This window comes from Chrysoperla carnea, chromosome X (genome assembly GCF_905475395.1).
Source record: "Chrysoperla carnea chromosome X, inChrCarn1.1, whole genome shotgun sequence".
In the NCBI taxonomy this organism is placed as follows: Eukaryota; Metazoa; Arthropoda; class Insecta; order Neuroptera; family Chrysopidae; genus Chrysoperla; species Chrysoperla carnea.
Genome location: NC_058342.1, coordinates 36,221,427 through 36,243,017, shown reverse-complemented (window position 1 = coordinate 36,243,017; position 21,591 = coordinate 36,221,427). Strand labels below are relative to the sequence as shown.

Genomic DNA, 21,591 nt, shown 5'->3' with positions numbered 1-21,591 from the left:
ATTTTATAGAGTTAAGGTAGTTCAAGCACCAAACGCGTGAAATTCTCAAAAATCGAAACGAGATATCGTTTTTCTCCGAAATTACTTGTCCAATTGTCAAATGAACACGATTTTTGAATTGTTTGGGTCAAAACTACCTTAAAAATTTATTTTTATCAAATTTCAAACTTTTTTCTTTTGTTTTAGAAAAGATTTACCAATTTCTCGAGGACCACCCATAACACCACCAATATCATATGAACGTAGTCGACCCCCACCACCGGTATCCACAATGCCCCCACCAATAATACCACCACAAGCAACCGATTATGATTTACATGATAAAATGTTAAGTGTTAGCGGTAAAAAGAAATGCTCCCATTGTGGGGATGAATTAGGTAAGAAACTCATTTAATACATTACCTCAGTCAGGGGCGGATTTAAAAAAGAAAACCCCAGCGCCAATTCTTAAAGGGTGACCAGTTTTCAAAGTATAAATAAATTCATTACACTTTTTATTTAGTTTCACCTGTCCCGTTGTCTGTCTGTAATCAAATCTTGCAAGTCAAATTTGACCCATTTCCCGATTGATTTGACTTACAATGTATGGTAAGGTTGTGGCGTCCTGATTTTCCCTTCGCTTCCACCATATTTGATATACATATACATTTTTTTTAGTCTTAAATAAAAAATTTATGTTTCAGGACGTGGAGCTGCAATGATCATTGAAAGTTTATGTTTATTTTATCACATGGATTGTTTTAAATGTTGTGTATGTCATGTCCAATTAGGGGATGGTTTAATGGGCACCGATGTTCGAGTACGTAACCATAAGTTACATTGTCACAATTGTTACTCCAGTGATGACGGTGTTAAGTTTAGTTGTGTTTAAACTTTTTATCAAATATTTAAATTATTTTACTGCCATTATAAGTACCACTAATCACCCACTATCCGCCATTTTTTACCCTCCAATAAACACACTTCAATTTGTCTCACCAATAATTTGTGTGATATGTGAGCAAAGTATAACCCATAGCTTCGTACCAATTTCAAATTTTGTTTAATGTTTCCAGAAATTTTATGACTAAAAATTGAAGGAAAAAATGACGGTAAAAGGTATTAGGGTACATATAATTGCACTCTAATTGTACCAGTCAAATTACTCCCAAATTTGGCTTCCCCAATTATTATTTTTTTTTTTTTTGTATAATTTAACAATTTATTTACAATTTAATTCAAATGTTGCGGTGTATTTATTAATTATTTTAGTAATTATTTGGTCGCATTTACTAATTAGTTTGTTTTTTTTTTATATCTTTTATTTCTTTCGATTATTTATACGCATGTGCTGTAAAATATACGTACGCATGCGTATAAATAATACGCAAAAAAGTACAAACTTATTACAAAAAAATGCATTTGGTTTTTTTTCGTTTTTTTTTTGTGTTTGGGACACAAAAAAGGAAATTTTTTGATCTGTTTATAAAAAAAAATGTTTTACTTAGATCTGATGAAAATCGTACTTATTTTTAAAGCTTTAAATAAAATTTTTTTGAGACAATAGGAAATTCTTGTTTTCTTCTTAGATTAAGAAGTAACGGAAAATTAATTGAGCTTATCTAGAATGGTATATTCTTAAGATTGTACAGTTTCGATTTTGTTTATACTTTCGATTCGAAAATTTCTTCTTCTGTTCAAAGAAGTTTGAGTGATGTCATATCCATATTCATTGGATTGAGTGAAGCTCAATCCAATAGAACTAATCGGAAATTTCCAATTGGTTCCAATTCATAAATGGGATCGAATTGGAAATTTCATATTGGGTTCTATTGGATTGAATCGGATTTCAATCAGAATTAATTGGATATTTGAATCAGTCTTTTTTATCAGGGATAGTTTTTGAGATATTAATTAAAACCGAAAACGAAGGTCGAGTTTAGAAAATTTCTGTCTTAACAGTGGAATGATCTACATTTTCATGACTTTTCAGTCGAAATAACTTTAGAAAATCTAAAAAGTTGGTATATTCAATGATCGTCTCTTTACAATCTTAAGAATTTTGATGGAATTAACCTAGAATAAACCGAATTATTAAAAAGCTAAGAAGACAATTATGAGAATTGCCTAATTTATAAAGAAAACTACTGTGATTTCCAAAGTACTTGGACGACACACACAATTTATAACAAAAAAAAAGAGATTTTTTTTGAAATGCATGGATTTTTGACTCGACTGTTGTGTCCGTTTCCAATTTAATTAAATAAATAAGTAAATGAAACTGTGTGGCCAAAAATCGAGAAACTTCTCTCGATTCTGTTTTGTTATTGAAAATATATAGTATTTTAATTAATATATTGTATAGTGAAATTTATTATTTCTCAATTTTTCTCAGTCTGGGAAAAAACCACAGCGCAATTTGTTGTATATAAAAATTTAATCAGAAAAGAACATTTATTAATCATTCGACTGGGATATTGCACTTTATTTGCGATTATATTATTATTAATTATTATTGATTAGTATGGTCAAAATAGATTATTTAAAACGTACCTTTTTCTTGCAAAAATTATTGTAATCCTTGCGAAAAATACATCCAAATGTTTGCAAAAAAAATCACACAAAATATATTGCTTTCTAAATCTCGTATGAGGGGCGTCACCTCTCATAATGGTATCCAGAAAGTGGTGAAAGAGGGTAGGGGTAGTCTTTACAACCATTGAAATTTATATGTATACTATCTTTCTGCTCGGCGGAGATGGAACAGCGGGACGAAAGTTGACATTTTCCACCCAGAGGGTGGAAGGAAACAATATATTTTGTGACCCTAAGTTATTTTTTTAGGACAAGATGATCTAATTTGATTGTGAAGTAATTTTTGCAAGTAAAATAAACATTTTTACTGTACTATAATGCTTGACGTCTCTGATTCTGATATTACTACGTCTGTGTATATATTATTTTACAAAATATGTTTTTTTTTCTTTAGTTATTATTATTATTTTTTTTTTTTTTGGGCCTCTATGTGTAAATATATATGTGTGGTTGCTACAGTTAGATGTTTTTTTTTTATGGCAACCAAAAACTTTTGTTAATAGTTGTGTTCGAGCGTACTCGTTTCTAGTGTTCTTTTTGACAATGAGATCCGAAATTTTTGTTCATTTTGTGCAAAACGTATCATGTAGAGATCTTTATAATGAATATATGACCCAATTAAATCTGATTTGTTTCAATTAAATTTCGATTCAAAATTTTAATTGGTATTAATGAGAATGAATTGGATTAAATTGGAAATTTTTTCCAATTTAATCCTATTCATTCTGATTCGTTGAATTGTGATGAAAAACTTAATAAGAAATATTAATATTAGACGTAAACTTGTTTGATTGTCACCTCAAATTAAATGTTTTATATTCGTCAAATTTGCGACCATTTTGAGTTTCGTCTACTGAAGAATCAAACATGAAACATGTAATTTTTGAATCAAAAATAGGTAATTTTGAGAAATTTAATTGTATGGATTTGCACAAATATGGAACGGTTCTCAATATCAATTCTAGGGCAGCTTTTTTTAGTCTAGATAAAAATACAATTTGTTTAAAAATAAGCCATCATCATCAATGATATTTTTATCTTATTTGTTTTTTTTTTTCTTGGCTTCGTTGTATTTAATTTTCTCAATCTCTCTCTCTCTCTTTGTTTCTTTCTCTCTAAAAACAGTGGTGGCTTTTGAAATAATGAATTCTTACTCAAATTACTCAAAACTTTGTATATTTCTATTACCATTATTATAAACAAAAAGAAATGTAATATGTATTTGATTATTGAAATAAATAAATTTAAACAATTTATTACTTATGGCCTTTATTATTTTAGCGACTCCGGCTACATTTAATTTTCACCTGAATCCTATATCACCTCCTTTTTTCCAAGTTATTAATAATCCTAGGTTCTATATTAAACTCGGATTAAAAATAGGGTTTAATTCAAAGTCCAATACAATGTTCTATCTTTAACGGTTTACAAGATGAGTCCTACGGACCCAAGACCCAATGGACCTATGTTGCTCATTTACCTCACTTTTTACGTCGTGAGTACGCTGTAAAAATTTCAGCTTGATACCTTTTTTTTGTTTTTGAGTTATCGTGTTCACGGACGGACGGACGAACGGACAACCGAAAATGGGCTAATTAGGTGATTTTATGAACACCTATTCCAAAATTTTCTTTGTAGCATCAATATTTGTAAGATCTAGTAACAAACTCGAGACTAAAATTAGTATACCTTGGTATATATTTCATATACACAGAGTATAAAAAGTTCAATTGACTGACATAAATTTTGTAATAATATTTTTTGAATAAATCAATTTAGAAATTAGGTATTGGTGTAAGGGGGAGACCCATTGTTTAATTTGTGAAAGTTCAAAGTTGAATTCATTCACTCAAAATATAGTCAAAATCAGCTACAACGACACTGTCTTCCAGAGAAAATGTCGCTAGGAACCTAAGTTGATGACTCTCCAAAAAACAAGCTGGAACACCAAATGATTTATTTAGGACGTTCTTTCTGTCCAGAAATTTGGGATAAGTACTCCACTGTGCAGTGTTGTTAATTAGTCTTAACAATCAATTCGTCGTTAAATAAGAAATGTCGCTATAATCGATTTTAACTGTATAATTAACCAACAATAGAACATTAAAATAAGTACTAACGTCTGGACTCATGAAAATTCATCTAAAAAGAATCGAATTTAAGGATAAAGCTATGAATCAACACGTCGTGAGCGGTCGTTAACGATCGTTAGGTAAAAACCCCAAACAGACATACAAAAAAAAAAAACAACAACTAGAAAATGGAGTGTGAGGTTTGTAGACATGTAAACTTGTCAATGGCGTAGCCATATATTTTATCTATAGGCGTAGCGAGCTTAACTTGCACCAGGGGCACAATACCTTTTTAGCGCTTTTATTGTTATATCAATATCCCATTTCTATTATTACAGTTTGATTTAGACTATTAGCGTTCCTTTTTAATTACGAATTAACATTTATTTTATTAAATTGGCACTTAATTTAAAATATATTTCCCAGAAATCAATTGCAATAAAAATTATCTAGTAATTTTTTTGTTTTGAAGACTATTTGGCGCCCTTTGTAAGTGGGATCCGGGGCATGATAAACCCTCCCAGTCGCTACGCCACTGAAACTTGTAGACAGAAGGATTTTCATATCGTAGACGCTGTAGACGCGTTTAAGTTCGACGTATGTAGCAATGAACTTTTCAAGTTGCCACTAAACTATGAATATTGATCTGTGCTGCAACCTAGTCAACAGTCACTGAACTTCATTGTAAAGTTATTCATATCATTTAAATTCATAGAATTTCTTATACGAAAAAATCGGATATATGAAAGTTATGTAAATAGACGCGATGTTTTTTAAAAAGAACATTTTTTAAACTTTTGTTCTATCTCTAACGGTTTACGAAATGGGTCCGACGGACCCAAGACCCATTTGACCTATGTTGCCCATTTACGAACTCAACTTTTTCTCTCACAACTCACTTTTTATGTCCTGAGCACGCTGTAAAAATTTCAGCTTGATATCATTTTTCGTTTTTGAGTTATCGTCTTTACAGAAAGACAGACAAACGAATTTCTCAATTTTCTCAACTTTTCAATTTTCGTTATTTTGAAAATTACTTCAGATATCCAAAAATTTTTAAACGTTAAACTCAGTGCTAGATTTACCGGTAGGATTAGTAAGCCCATGTCTATAGTGGCAAATTTTAGGGCTGGGAAAATTAATACCACCAAAATTGAAGTTTGCATACAAAATGTAAAAGTAGTTTCCATATTTTATCTATGGTTGTTTCTAGTAGATAAATATTTAGAAGTCAATAGATTAGATTGAGACATAATATTTACAGACATAGTGCACTACATGTTTAGTTTTCACTCCCGCCAATCTCCAACAAAATAGTTCTATTCTTTTTCAAAATGATATGTTATTAGACAAAACACACCATACGATTGGTTGAACGCGTGTCACGTGATATTATGACGTTTGAACAAAGCTTGTTTTTGTTAAATAGATTCAACATGGAACAAATGTGACGCAGGCTTAACGAGCTCTGTGTCACGTATCCAATTCTGGATAATATCATAATAAAAAAAAAAATATATATCAAAACGAAAAACAATTGTCCAAGTTTGAGAGTGTTCATAGTTTTTCCATAATTTTCATTATCAAATATTGTTTGCGTTGCATACGATTCGCATTTGTTTTTGTTTTGTGTAGTAAATAAATCCATTACTGTTTTTGTTGCTGCGAGCTGCTTCAATAACAATTTTTTTTAAAAGTTTTTTTGTGTTGGAAAATCTTAGCAGAAGAAAATTATTAACTCAAAATGGAAAATCTGGCACATTTAAAAATTCAAGAGGAAACTCTAGATGGTATGTTTTTCTTTTTTTTAAAAATATCGTGTTTTTTTTACGTCGTGATTATGACAAAAATAATTCATATTATCAAGGTTTTTAATTGCCTTTATACGAGAAGTATTTGCGTCATATTGCGAAAAATTTCATTGTTTTTAATTCAAATACGCAATTTAAAGATGTCTTGAAATATTTTTATGCAATTTTTTTGAAAATTATTTTAGAAATTATGAAATTATTTTTTTTTTTGTAAATGCTTTGTTTTGATTTTTTTTCATATGTCTGAATGTTTACAAACGTATCGATTTTATTGTGTCTCGTGTGTACCGTCATTGTTTTTGTTTTTAAAATATACTTTGTTTACAATCGTTAATTTAATCGCAATATTTTAAGATCGGAATATTTTAAGAATTTAATCGCAATATTTTAATTATTATTTATTTTTTATTATGCGGGGGATTTTCTGCGTCTAATTTTTTTTAACCGATTACAAAATGTTTTTTTTCGTTGTAACCTATTAGGAATTGTTTTAGATTTTCTAGTTTTAACTATCTTTTCAAGTTTTGATATTTTTAAAACGGTTTGAAATTCGGGGTGACAATTCATTCGCTTATTTAGGTACCCGGGTTGATAAATTAGGAAATTTTTTTTTTGTGTCGATTTGACATTGATCCAAAATTGGCCAATGTGCTTATACAGTGGTTACTTAGATATAGAAGGGACTTTTGAGAACAGCTGGAATGTGCTATTTTATGCAAATGAAGGCTTTATGATTCTGTAAAGGTCAGGGGCAGCGCAGAAAGCCCAAAACTTTTCTGTCGCGATTGCTCCCGAATTGCTTTCGAACCTAATTGTACATTTGACGTTTTCCAAACAAATCCTACTCACGGAATCGTCTGTGGGATCTCCAAATGGGATCATCTGCGGGATCTCCAAACGGGATCATCTGCGTTATCTCCAATAGTATCATAAGGGTTGCAAGTGACATCTTGAGGTCTAAGTACCTCATAAGCTGAGGAGAGGGCAGCTCTTTTGATCTGAATTTATCATTTATGGATGGTAGAAATAAGGAGGACCATCTCTGTATATACAAGGTGTTCATCGTAAAGCATCAAATAAGGATGGCGCTTCTGTAGTAAAAGTGTAAGTTTTAAAAGAAGTGCTCAAAATAATAAAAGTAAGGTAAAGTTCTAAACAAGTTATAAGAGAAGGATAGAGAAGTTTACATCAAACACCTTTTGCTACACAAGCGCCACTCTAGTCAATTTTGGAACTGTTATTTTTTGTTTACAGATGGACACTTTTTTAAGATGATTCTTCTTATCTCTAGCCTCCATATTACCATTGACTTTGTTGGCTAAGTATGTGTTTAAGCCAAAATTGCCTGTTTTGTTCCCCCTTCCCACCTAGTCAAACGCTAGGTACGATTTATTAACTTTTTTTTAATTTTTTGAAACAACGAAATTTCTGTGTTTGTAGAAAATGGGATGAGCTTATTAGACACGAGTGATATTTGTAGCGATTCATGGGTTGATCTAGCATCAGTGCAAAGTAACAGTCCAGAACGTGTAACCCCGTTACCACCACCATTAGCCGATGAATATGTGCGTTTGTTGCGTGAAGCGCAAAGAGAATCGAATAGTAGCAGTGCAAAAGTATCACTAGCAAGTTCTAGAAGAGATTCGCCGCGTGGTAGCCCAAAATCACCACCGAACAGTCCAAACCAAGAAAAGACTGCAACTGGTGAAGAACATTGGAATTCTTACTACATGAATTCAGAAAAAGATGTAAGTTCCACAAAAAAATTTTCGAAAATCTTTCGAGATTATGTTTATTATAAATTTTTGTTGATTGCAGACATTAGAACCACGTACAGAACAAAATTTAGACTGGATTTGGGATTGGAGTAGTCGACCCGATCAGCTTCCACCCAAGTAAGTTTTGTTTTTCCCAAATCCAAATTTGATACTCGTTACGTCCCACGTTGTTAAAATTCAATAAGTAGACTTTTGGAGGGGATTCACAACTCTTCAGCCCTTTTTTCAATAAAACAAGTCAAAACAAATAATTAACTGAGTTAATTATTGAAATCCCCTGTATAGACAATATTGTTTTTTTACGTCATGAAAGTAAAAAAAGATAGCCACTTTTACACACAAAGTAATAATAATTTTAATTTATTTTAGAGCTTGGCATTTTAATCATCCATACAAGACTTCAAAACATTTAAGTATTCGATACGCACGAGTCGGTGAAACGAGCTTATTTTCGAAAAAAGGACTTTGCGCACTGTTTATTACAAATATGTTATCATTACTTTTGGGAACAGGTGTTGGGTAAGTTTTTCAATTTTCCTTAAAACATGGCTCATTTATCACGGGACAATTCTTGGTATACATGGTAACAAGAAAAATAGGTCGTAGAAGAATGCTTTTAGAATAAATTTAGCTACTGACGATGATTGCGTTACCATTGAAATATCGATATTTTGCGAAATGTAAGTCTGTTTGTATCTACGATGTATTCAACATCAGTATGAATTAGTTACCAGGAAAAAGGGGCGACGCATTTGATAAATCTTTCTCTAAAATTATCCTTATCCGAGGAAAAACGAATGTATGGTCATTTAGAACGCCCTAAATAAACCTTTTGGTGTTCCAGCTTGTTTTTTTGAAGAGTCGTCAACTTAGGTTCCTAGTGATATTTTTCTCTGGAAGACAGTGTCTTTGTAACTGATTTTGACTATATTTTGATTGAATGAATTGAACGTGATATTTATTTCAATGGACTATTTCAGACTTTTTATCCAGAGTGGGCCATTTTAATCTATAATGGTTAATAGCTCGTTTTGTAGTTTGGGATTTAAATGAGCTATTAAAGATTCCTGAAGAACTGGGTCAAATCTGATGTCAAGGCACGATGTCCCCCATCAAACTCAGCATTTTTTGTTGAAATTATTTTTTCATTGATAAAAGGACCCAACCTGTATATTCGAATATATTCAGATTTTCAAAGTTTGACCTGTTTTGAATTGAACCATGATTTAAATCGTTCCCTAATTTAATGAATTCATTGACTTTCAGGTTATGGTTGAGCAAACGTGGTGGTCTCTATTTGCCAACAATACAAGTTCAATAAAGAAAAAATTGTCCAGAAATTCAAAAAACAGTTTACAAATTAATTTAAAAAAAAGCAGGCCCAGTCCGTATTTTAAATTTATATATATTTATATATATATATAATTTTCCTAGAATTTTCTAATTGTTTTGTTTCTTTTTTGTTCATCATTTTCTTTGTACTGTATTTTGTTTTGAATGCGCACGCTCATAATAATTAAAACTATATTATATATTTTATAATGATATACATAATAATTAATTAATATTACTAATTAATATTTTATTTAAACAAATTTGCATCACGTTTAATTAAACAAACAACAACAAATCAAGTTTTTACTCAAGAAAAACTCACTAAAAAATGTGATCAATTCTTTTTTGGGTGTACAATTGTGATATTTATAAACAGATCTGGATCCGAAGCCAAATTAAAGAGTCAGACCCGTGCCCAAGAATTATACAAGGGAGGAGTTCGACTCAAAGACGTCAAAAAATGTACCGAGCTCAAAATATGCATGGCTATCTGATTCGTCAGTGGAAATGCGTCTCATAAAGTGAGACGCATTGTCTCATAAATTGAGAATTGTCTCATGGGGTTTTGACCTTCAAAACACCTCCCTCGTAGATTTTTCGATCTATAGCGCATTTGGAGTCTTAGCACTTGAATTAGCTTGTTAAATTTTCTGTGGCCTCCTTTAGCACATTCTATCACCCGAGGGCAGATAGGTCTTCTGATTTAAAATATGGAATATTTTGTCAACATGGCTTTTAACCTAAAAGTGTCACTTTCTAAATTCGGTTCTGTTTATAAATCCACAATTTTCTTCAATAAAAATCGATCAGCGCAAGGTTGTTGTGAAAATATGTGCTTACAATTAGAGTAAGAGGGAAAATTTCTCGAAACTTTTCTAAATGTAAGCATATCAAAATGCTCACCTTGGATTTGAGGTCTGTTTTCAAATCACCAGTACATATTTATGTATAAACAACCCCCCCTTTCCCTCACAAAACCTCCTGGAGAGTTTGTATAAGCGAAATGTACTGAAAAAAATGCATAATATGAGACAGTAATTTTCTTGCAAGTGTTGGAAAATTATTTGTTTTTCAGGGAAACTTATGAAAAGTTTTTAATTATTTTTCTTAGTGTTAGAAGAAAATCAAATTTTGTTAGAATGTTTTTTTATTTATTTTTTTGTTACATGGAAATTCGTTTTTTTGTATTGTGAAAAACGGTAAAATTCGTGCCAAGAACTGACCACGTGATGTTTCTGTTTTCTTTATGACAATCGTTTTTTCACACGAAGTATACAAAGTTTTTTTTTTGAGGTGACCATAATTTTTGATCTGAGAAGAAAATATTAATCCGGTGGTCAAAAAAGAAGCTGAACCCCAAATTAGCGCAAATTTGAATTCAATTTTTATTGAATTTATTGGTATCCTTGTCTTTTTTCATTTAAAAAGAGGAGGACACCAAAGAGGAAGACTCGATATTTTCTAGAATTTGGATCCCAAAAAACATGAGTCTCAAATGAACTGAATTCTTCACTTTTAACTCAATTTACGTTTAAAGTTAAGGCCACACCGGAAATGAAGAAGAATGGCTGTGTCGTGAGTTTGTATCACCTTGTAATCAGGCGACGGTGTGGCCCCTACAAACATTCCCCAGTCACTTTGCCAATCTCCTCCGGGTGTGTCTTAGCTATCAGATTCATTGAAGATAATTTGAGATTTAATTCTGAAACTGTTTCATCAAATTTTAAGGTCAATCTCAAAGTAAAAACTAAAAAATTTTCAACCCAATTTTTTTGCCAATGAAAAAATTTTTGAATGTGAAATATTTGATTAAAAAAAATACTTGATGCGGAATTATTCGTATTTGAAATTTGCTTCCATGCAGCAAGCAGGGCTCGAATGTGGTTTCATTCGAAAAAGTAGTTCTTCTAGTAGACTTTTCTCACTCGATCGACGTTCGAGTGTTCCAAGATTCGAGTGCAAATACAAATGAGGAAATAATGGCGCACCAAGTATTATAACTTTGTTATAGAGTTTTTATTTGTGAAAGTTTTTCTATAGCTTCTTTGATTATCATGTAAAACGGTTTAATTCGTAAAATTCTAATTAGAAATTTCTAAAACAAGGAATTTCTATTAATTTATAAATGGAAATGAAATGGAATGTGTAAGACTTATTGTATTTGTGTGGTCCGTACTGTTTTTTCTAGTTGTTTACAAAAGTTTGTAAGAAAATGTTTTTGTACTGAATTTTTCTCAAAATAGAATTTAAGTTCGAATTTTACGAATTGAATGGTGAGTTATCATTTTATAATAGTTTATATACATAATAAACAAATATATTATATATAATTATATTAAATAAAATTACTTATAGAACAACCTTAACTAAATAAATGATTATCATCCTTCACGAGACACGTCACAACGTCACAGGAACATTGTAACATTGTGTACGATGCGATGCGGTGTGGGATCCTTGAATTTTAAAAATATAAACACTTTTATACTTGTGAACATTTCATAAATAAAGTGTCCTGAAAAAAGTCTCCTGTTTTTTATTTACCTCCAATATCTACCTCCTTTGTAGGTGCAGTTTACGTACGGCTCTTTTTATGTGAGTATGATCGTTCGCCATTTATATACCATGTATACAGGGTGTTCTGTTGTTGATTGCAGAAAATTATACCAGTAAAATAAGCTTATCGAGACAAATGGGAAAACTCTTTACCAAATTTCGATCTGTGGCCTAATTCGAGAAATGTGACTATGAGAAAAATGGAAAGAAATGTGCATTCACAGACCTATCAGACTTATTAAACGTAGGAGGTGTTACTTAAGAATATAGAGGGTACTATCATAAAACAATAATTGATTTAATTGGGTAGTACTTTGTTTTGACATTTCCACAACGCTATGGTAGATTAGACCTAAGCAATTACCTCAGATGTTGGCACACTTAATATCGTTTGACGCTCAGTTTATGTAACTTTATGGTCTAAGGTATGAGTACAATAATTTTTCATATTTTCCTTATTTTGCGAGTTTGATTGCTTACAGCTACGTAAAATAAGTACAGTAAGTGCAAATACTTAAGTACGACAATGGTATATTCGTTAAATACAGTAATTAGCATCAGTTTAAGCATTGCCTTGAGCTGAGTTGAGTTCAGTGAGTCATTCTTGCAATTATTTATTAAAAAAAGAACAATTAAGTTTAAAAATAAAATTGATAAGCTAAAATGTCCTTGAAAATTGGTTACAATATTTTTTTCATTGCGTACATTTTTATAGTCAAAATTGGTTATACCGACATCTCTTAAAACTACTTATCACTGAAAATCATCCAGAAAAAATGAAAGTTTAACGGTCGAAAGAAAAACTAGAGCACCAGAAAATCGGATTGCTCCGTCCCAGCTCGCCCACAGATATAACGACCATAATTTTACGGTTCCTTTATTATCCTTATAACTAATTTTGACTGTATTTTATGAAAAGAATAAAAAAAAATCCCCTTTTTTTCGTAAATTTTGCATTACGTAATTAAATTCCTGTATGACATAATCCTTGATTGATTTCTGATGAATAATTTATTTTAAACACATTTTCTTCTTGAATCTGAAACTGGAAAGAAAAATTTGTGTGCATGCATAAATATATTTTTTGTGATGATACAATCAGGGTTCCGTATCGATACCCTTTATAATTAAGTTCGAATTACTTGCAACTCGAACAAATTATATGAGAAATCATTTTCAGTGACTTTAAATAAAACTCTGGTACACAGATTTACCAATCAAAATTGTTGATTCTTTTAAAGTTGCCACCTCAAACTTCCAGGAAATCGGGAGATAAAGCAGAATGTTTTGTGCTTTATTTAATAGTATTTAATTTTAATGTTTGTATTAATATATCACATGACTTAAAACGCGGGTAAGCCCTGCTGTGATGTCATATGGGTATGAGCCATAGACTATCAGTTAGTTCAGTGTAGACAGCTGGGTATAATATATACATAGATAATAAGTATTTATATTTATTATAATCAGATGTCTATGAATATATCTGTCAAACTTATTTGTGTTATTTCGTATAATGATACCGATATTACGTCATCAAATTGGATGCCCGTGTTTTTGACAGTTTAAAAAAGGTTTAAAATTTAAGTTTTTGGCAAGAAAGTTTGTGTATTTTTCCGAAATAAATTTTTGGTGGCTTTTTATTAGCAAAATCAACATTTTGAAGAACTTTTTCAAAAATAGTGGAATACCCTATTCGGTATAAATACTCCACTGTACAATGTACGATATAGAACCCTTGTTTTTGTGATATTTGTATCACACTTGATAACTTATATCGTCTTTATGACCATATGTTGTTATTGTGAAATTTTTGACAGATTGTTTTTGTTGTTTTTTTTTTTTCGTCTTTGAAATAAGAAAATTTTTGAAATGACACCATTGACCATATTACACAACACTTAAAATTCGACATAAACTATTTTTTTTATCTATTTAAATTAAAAAGAAACTTCTTATCTGATCTGAACCATAGAATTAGGTGGTTAGGATTATTCGTTCATTTATTTTATCTCTATTTTTAATAAAGGTCGAACTCAAATGTTAACCTTTTCAGTTTTGAATTTTTTTTTTACAAAACAAAAAAAAAAATGTTTTGAAGCTTATCTGAAATCGCGTGTTTAATTATAGTTTCTTCATAGTTTGTAATAATGTGAATTTTGGAAAATTTTTTGAATCTCAAATCATTTTGAATTTTCAAATATGTTTGCAAAGTGATTCATATTTGTGAATTTTTTTTTTCGAGTTTTGTGTGTGTGTTGTTTTTCTTTTTGAGTTCAATATGTTTAATAAAGTGACAGTGGAATTTCGTAAATTTGGTCGAAATTGTTATTATCTACGACAAGTTCTAACCGAAACTCAACGATTATTAGAAGAAATCTCATTGTCTAGTCTTTTTCCAGACGGTAAGTTTATATTTTAAGTTTACGGATTCCTTATCATAATTTTTATCTCAAGCAAAAGGACTTTAAAATCCAATTTTAAAGAACTGAAAACTAATTTTTGAGCTAATTGTATCAAATTAAAATTTAGGAATAAAGGTTTAAGTATTTTAGGATTTAGGCTCTTTGTACCTTCCTTAAAATCAACCGGCAACCTTAGAAGTTGGACTGAGGACTGTCTCCTGGCCGTTTAGATGAAGAAAACTGGAGTATTGAGTCCTTGTTTTTTATTTAAAAAAATATTAGTTAAATTTGAACTTAAGCGATTTTGTCTTAACGTAAGGGCATGGCCAATCCGTCACTAATAATGTACATTTATAGGGTGCCTTAAAAATGGATATCATAACCTTAAATTTTGAAATATTTGTTGCGATTAATAATTTTTATGATAAGGAATTCATTTCTCTAACAAAATAGTGATTTTTGTTTTGTATTTTTAGAAAATATTAAAGATGCATTTCTAAATAAGGATTTATTAATTTCATTACGTAAAGTATTGGATTCGAATCCATCAATTTTGATATTGGGTCAAAATTGTAATGCAAAAGCGTTGTTAGTCAATTATATTCTTGGTCAAGTTATTCTACCGTCAAATGGCTCCAATTGGCGTTGGGTAAATAATTTGTTTTTATTCTAACTCTTAAGGGTGGTTCGATAACCAATGAAATTTCAAAAAGTGATTTTGTTATCGAACTACCCTATTTTTCTATTTGATGTTTGAATTTCGGATATTTTTTTCTTTATTGAAATTAGGCAGTGATGAAGTACTGTCGAGAATAATTCGTACTAATTAAAACAAAGATGATCCGTTTTGAGTAGTTCCCATTAAGACTATCAGATGGCATTACTTGTACTTACCAATTATCAGGTAACTGGAAGTGCTACCCTTCTTACTGGCGATTATAATTCGTACTATTTAAAACAGGAAGTCGACCCGTTTTGAGTGGTTCCAATTAAGACTACCAGATGGCATTGTATCTACCATTTACCAGATAATTGAGGATGAAATTCCGCCAACTGGCGATAATAGTTCGTACTAATTAAAACAGAGTTGCAACCGTTCTCAAATGCCAGACATACTTCATTTCAACCTAATTTCATACAGAAATTAAATATAGATAATCCAGCCGTCTTGAAAGCAACTTTTTCGTGAAGTTGCTAGCTTTTATACTACAGTGGAACCTCGGTAACGCGATTATATTTTACTAACTACGACTTACGAAGTCTGATTTTTGTACTATCGATACCTCGCAAGGAAATAAGATTTTGTCCGGATTTTAAGATCTAAATAATTCGAGATACCTAATCTAATAATTCGAGAATGACATTTTTTTCGACTTACTGAAGATTGCGACTTAACGAGGTTCGAGTTATAGAGGTTGCACTGTAGTAGACATGAATATATTAGCCTTTAGTTATTAGCCATATTATTTGGTAAAATTTGGATGAAGAAGATTTTAGCTCGTCCCAAAATTAATTTTTATGATTTTTTTAGGTAAGAATAGTATATGGTCGTACCAAACGTGTTCGATTAACAATAGGATCCGAATTCGAAATAGTTGAAAATTTGGAGAGTCACGAACAAGCATGGATGGTTGTACCAGAAGTAGATCTATGTCGATCGGATGGCGATTGTCCGGATTTAAGTACAGTTTTAGAAGTTGAAATACCACATCAAGCGTTACGTGATAAAGTTCAAATTGTGATACCACCAGACTTGGACGATTCTGATGACATTCCACGAATGTTAGTTAAGGGATTGGATACTTTACCTGTGATCTTGTACTCTGTGACTAGTGATATACTTACGGATGATGTAAGTTACCACCTATTTAACCTAGTAGTGGGACGAATATTCGCTATTAGCACATTTTAAATTTGAATGTTGGACAAATGCAATTATAGCAAACTAACCTCAAATAAAAAAAAAAAAAAACTGAAATTTGCCTTTCTAGTCGCAGAGAAAGGGCAGTGTCTCGACTGATACATCAACGTCCAGCCTTAATGGCTAATGATAAATTGAAATTTCAAGAGAATATTAATTTTATATTGTAGGTGCCATTTAAGGAGTGATTTTTTGAAATTCATCCCCTAAAAGGGTGAAGTTAGAGATGAAAGTTTGTGCTACAAAATATACAAACCATCATTTTTGAGTTCACTACTTAACCGATTTTAAAAATTCTTTCAGCTATAAAATGCTATGTTATCAGCAAGTAACAAGGATTGTATTTTAGGGTTCCACACTAAAAGTTAAAATCCATTAGCTTGTGAACAAAAGGGAACTTAAATGAAGGTCAGGGAATTGAATGCTCTAACGTGAATGAATTGCTAGTTATTTATATTGTTTAAACAATCTTAAAAAAAGTATTTTAACTTAATAACAATAAAAATAGATTTAAATCTTTGGTACAGGACCCTAATTTTTTTGTAAATAAAATACAGCCTATGTTATTTGGTAGTAATGTAGCATTCTATTATTAAATAATGAACTCAAAAATGACGCTATATTACAATTTGTTAGCGCTTCATTTGAAAGTTAAAATTCGCATTCGTGAATGTACAAAATAGAACATTCGTCCCATCACTAAACAGGGTATTTAAAGTAACAGGGTGTTTTATTAATGATAATGTGTTATTGTTTTTGATTTAGAATATTCTAGAATTAATGAAATATCGTGAAGTATATGAAGATCTGCCAATATTATTTATTCGTATAAGTGGCAACACTGTTAAATCACACAGTGCTGCTGAACTGACTGAAAGTAAACAACATGAATTACAGCAAACATCGCTCCACACAACAAATCCATCGAACATATCCAGCATTTATCAAAATCAAAATCAGAATCAAATTGATTATCGTTTGCAAGGCTTGTGGCGTCAATTGGCCAGTTTAGGCTTATTAAATGAGACATTTTGTCATTCGCATTCAGTGGATAAATTGGATGTACGTAAGCCATGTATTAATCAGTATGCGAATAGTATGCTGATTACGTGTACGCAAGCGCCAGACATTTTAAACACTTACATTAAGGAATGTTTACAATTTCATATTATTCAAGCGTCAGCTACACTTAGTAAGGTTAGTTTCTTCATCTTCATTACCTTCATATTTTATCCGAAGGATCGGAGCCCCCTTCGATCAAAAAGCGAAATGTTATTGATTGAATTCAGGACCGGATTAACCATTAGGTAGAGTAGAGAAGAAATTTTTATGAAAAGGGAGGCCCCAAGTTGATTAACGAAGACTTAAAAAAAAGCCAACGGTGTCGTCTGATTTTTACATTGTCTAGGATCCCCGGAGAATTACATTGTGTAGGCGACTCCGACATGGTGTAATCCGGCACTGATTGGTTTGAAAATTTTGACTTGAAAGCTTGTTGATTACTTTCTTTTTTGTTTCTAGTTACATAATGGTTGTTTACGAAAATTTATTTTATACGCTTTCGATATGGCACGTGAAATACAAATAACACCACGGCGCTTAATTTATGCACAGAAAAAAGAGACTGAACTTTATCAATCGTTAATAACATTGGCGAATGAAAAACACGAGGAAATTGTTGGAATTATACAAAATGCAATTCAAACGTTACGCGCTGAAATTGGCGAAGATTTGGATCAATATTATTCTAATCGTAAGTATTATCATTCATTCTCGTGATTTTCAGGCGAGCACTTGTTTGAACTGAAAATACTTTTAATAAAAATGGTACATTTTCCAGGGTACTTTCTTGTTTTTGTGGATAGGCTTTTAAAAAATGTACACTTTTCCACTAAATTCGAATATTTGTTTTGGACAAAACACGTAAAGCTTTTAGAAAATAGTTTTTCCCATTGTCGAAGATGCTAAAGATGACTTTTTTCAAAATGCTTGAGGTCGCGGAAAATTGTCTAATTTCTTTTAAATTGTTTATTTTCCGATTTTTCAAATAAGAAGGACTGACTATTCAAAGAAATAAGTGGAAATATTCTGACGGCTCTCTTATAAATATTTGTTTTTCTCCCCGAATTCTGAGTTTATGTAAATATAATGCGGGTTGTTTTCAGTTTCAGCTCAAAATACGCAACAAACTGTGAAAGTAATGACGGATGAGATTCAACAATTAGTTTTACGTAAATTGAGCGAATCTGTGGCATCCAAACTAGTAAAATCCGTGAACTGTCTACAAGAGAGTTTTATTGGAACATTACAACGTTGTTTGGAAAACTTGGAGAAAAGTTGGCGAGAACAAGAGGAAAATCTATCCGCCAGCGATGCCATCAAACAATTTATGAATGCTGCCTACAATGTTGATTTAAAGTCCTCCACATCATTTTCATTTGTCAATACATTTTTTGAGCGTGTACGAAAAATTTTCCATGGTTTTTCTTTGCCATGGCATAATAATTCACAAATCCATTTAAACTCACAATGGCGTAAACATGTCGCGTACGAAGTGATCGATTCACTGAAAGCGGTTCGTTTAGCGCGAACAATATCGAATCAGTTTAAGGAACGTGTTGAAGCATCCCATGACTTGTTCCAGTCGGCTATGCGCTCCTTAGAAAATCATTATTCCGGGAAGTTAGAACAGACTGAAGAACATCGTGTTGCAATTCGAAAGTATCATGCACCACGATTTGCTCGGCTCGCCTTGGAGAGTACATCCATGTGTGACATGGTTCGATGGGGTATGCCTGTACAGGGTAAAGAAATTGGACGTGGACAATTTGGGGTTGTATTTGCTTGTGAACCCTGGGGTGGCGTCGATCCATGTGCGATTAAATCTGTCGTTCCACCAGATGAACGTCATTGGAATGATTTAGCAATGGAATTCTATTATACACGATCGATTCCCGATCATTCACGAATTGTACGCTTACGTGGATCGATCATTGATTACTCGTATGGAGCGGGATGTTCACCGGCTGTTCTGCTGTTAATGGAACGCATGACCAGGGATTTGTATTGTGCACTCAAATCTGGATTAGAATGGAAGGTCCGTTTACAAATTGCCATTGATGTTGTGGAAGGAATTCGATATCTACATTCGCAAGGATTAGTCCATCGAGATATTAAATTAAAAAATGTGCTTGTAAGTATCCATTCTATCCTTAAGGAGTTCAAATCCTTACTTGGCGTTCAATTGAATTACAGTGGATTCAGTTGCTCGAGGAATTCATAGATTATAAATTTAATTAATTCGATTTTTTTTGGTTGCAGTTAGACTGTGATAATCGTGCCAAATTGACTGATTTAGGATTTTGTATTCCGGAAGCTATGATGTCTGGAAGTATTGTTGGAACACCTGTACATATGGCTCCTGAACTTTTATCTGGACATTATGATTCCAGTGTGGATGTTTATGCTTTTGGAATACTTTTTTGGTATATTTGTGCTGGTCATGTTCGTTTGCCTTATGTATTTGAACAGTTCCAAAACAAGGAACAATTATGGAATAGTGTTCGAAAAGGTAAGTAAACAAATACAGAATGACAGTAATACAACTTTTTGACCCCCTCACAAGAGAAAGGCCCCCTCTGTTATTCCAGAGTCCAGACCCATTCATTTAAATAGTATTTTTGTTTAGGAATACGACCAGAATATTTACAATATTTCCATGAATCCTGTTGGAGATTAATGGAACAATGCTGGGCTGCAGATCCAGCACAACGGCCATTATTTGGACTTGTGCAGCCTCAACTAGAAGAAATCATGAGAACAACGTGCGTTTGAAAAACGTCCGTAAAAACTACACCAACATTTGTTTTTTTTAAGAAAGATTTTTTAATATATTTATAATATATTTTTATAATTTAATATCGTACCGCGTATTTAAAAAACCAATCAAATACACAGTGTTTCAAAAACTACCTACATATATTTACCATGAAAACACTTTGTTACTTTTTGTTTTAACAAATAGGGTATTTTCCATTAACAAAGCCTTAAAAATCGTTGAAATAATTTAAATAAAATTTTTCTCTAGTGGTAAATACCTTATTCGGGCCATTCTTCCCAAAATTATATATAAATATTAATTCTAACCAGGGTTGTATATTTGTGATGAAAAATTTAGTAGATTTTCATTGAATGTTTTTTGTTATTGGAACTCTTATTAAGTTTTTTTCTAAATCTGTGATAAAATTTTCCAAATATTTACCAAGTTTCGAATCGAAGTAACAAAGTAGTCTCATTTAAGAATTTATGAGTCTCATAATAATTATAATAATATATTTACCAATGCAAGTAGTTAAATTTAGTTTTTAAGCATTTTTTGTTTTCTAACAGTGCCTTGTACCAGAGATACTCTGGGTGCCTTGTACATCTTGTACATCTTGTACACCTTTTACCCCGCAACTCGTAAATATAAACATAATACTCTTAAAAATAATTTTGTTTCTTTGTTAAAATTAGGTACTCAAATCTAAGGTTTTTCTACTTACGAATACTTATTTAATTTTGATTTTGAAGAGCCGCTAAATTCAGGGGCGAGAAATCCACGAGTATTATGTTTATATCATAATTGTGTTAAGAATTTTTAAAGGAGACCCTTAAAGTCGTAATGTTAACATCCAAAACTGAATTCATCTCATTGTTAATTGGCGGATGTAGATTCGATATCACTCTAGGCCCCATTATCAGTAACTTTATAAATTTTGAGCGCCCCCTCAAATGTTGCCGCCCTAGGCTTAGGTCTCACGAACCTAAGCCTAAATCCGCCTCTGATTGTTTCAAAGTTTTCAAGAAATAAGCGTCGTCAGAGGCAACGGAATATCTCGAGTTGGGTAATAATTTTTTTCCTGTGTTACATTTAAGGAGAAATTTCTCACGTAGGTCCATAATTTCAAGTTTTTAAGTCGTAGAAGGTTAAGCGTAATTTTGAACTAGCATTTAACTCCGCCCCCTCCCCCATCTCCCGCCTAGTTGGGGGAAGGAAATATACAAGTGGGCGTGGATTAATTAGAACACCAAATAATTATGTCATAGATGAATTCTTTTTTGGATACTTATATTTGGATCTTAAAGGTCTGCTAGTTA

The 21,591-nt window shown here is 31.7% G+C and overlaps 3 protein-coding genes across 3 annotated transcripts in view; all 3 read left to right on the top strand.

Annotated features, from left to right (window-relative positions):
• LOC123302595 (uncharacterized protein CG43427) overlaps positions 1-1,208 on the top strand; it is a 46,053-nt gene extending 44,845 nt beyond the window's left edge. The window contains exons 10-11 of the mRNA XM_044885603.1: positions 187-377; positions 684-1,208. Of these exons, the coding sequence (XP_044741538.1) occupies positions 187-377; positions 684-871 (379 nt within the window). The 3' untranslated portion in view covers positions 872-1,208. The remainder of the gene's footprint in view (positions 1-186; positions 378-683) is intronic.
• Positions 1,209-6,087: 4,879 nt separating this feature from the next.
• LOC123302664 (BCL2/adenovirus E1B 19 kDa protein-interacting protein 3) lies at positions 6,088-9,601 on the top strand. Its single transcript, XM_044885707.1, has 5 exons — positions 6,088-6,436; positions 7,898-8,205; positions 8,276-8,352; positions 8,605-8,754; positions 9,502-9,601. The coding sequence occupies exons 1-5, from the start codon at positions 6,391-6,393 to the stop codon at positions 9,554-9,556; spliced, it is 636 nt and encodes a 211-aa protein (XP_044741642.1). The 5' UTR covers positions 6,088-6,390; the 3' UTR covers positions 9,557-9,601.
• A 4,806-nt stretch (positions 9,602-14,407) lies between these two features.
• On the top strand, positions 14,408-21,307 carry LOC123302602 (dual serine/threonine and tyrosine protein kinase-like). Its single transcript, XM_044885614.1, has 8 exons — positions 14,408-14,531; positions 15,008-15,180; positions 16,063-16,383; positions 17,218-17,649; positions 17,974-18,205; positions 18,618-19,645; positions 19,774-20,023; positions 20,141-21,307. Exons 1-8 carry the CDS (start codon positions 14,408-14,410, stop codon positions 20,284-20,286), a joined length of 2,706 nt encoding a protein of 901 aa, XP_044741549.1. The 3' UTR covers positions 20,287-21,307.
• Positions 21,308-21,591: the final 284 nt, after the last annotated feature.

What these genes read in the sequence shown, in the direction of transcription:
- LOC123302664 (XM_044885707.1), top strand. Translation starts at nt 6,391, where the DNA reads ATGGAAAATCTGGCACATTTAAAAATTCAAGAGGAAACTCTAGATG. An exon ending in TCAAGAGGAAACTCTAGATG is followed by an intron (nt 6,437 to 7,897) that starts GTATGTTTTTCT and finishes CTGTGTTTGTAG; the next exon opens with AAAATGGGATGAGCTTATTA. An exon ending in CTTTTGGGAACAGGTGTTGG is followed by an intron (nt 8,755 to 9,501) that starts GTAAGTTTTTCA and finishes ATTGACTTTCAG; the next exon opens with GTTATGGTTGAGCAAACGTG.
- LOC123302602 (XM_044885614.1), top strand. Translation starts at nt 14,408, where the DNA reads ATGTTTAATAAAGTGACAGTGGAATTTCGTAAATTTGGTCGAAATTGT. An exon ending in ATGGCTCCAATTGGCGTTGG is followed by an intron (nt 15,181 to 16,062) that starts GTAAATAATTTG and finishes TGATTTTTTTAG; the next exon opens with GTAAGAATAGTATATGGTCG. An exon ending in TTAAATTAAAAAATGTGCTT is followed by an intron (nt 19,646 to 19,773) that starts GTAAGTATCCAT and finishes TTTTGGTTGCAG; the next exon opens with TTAGACTGTGATAATCGTGC.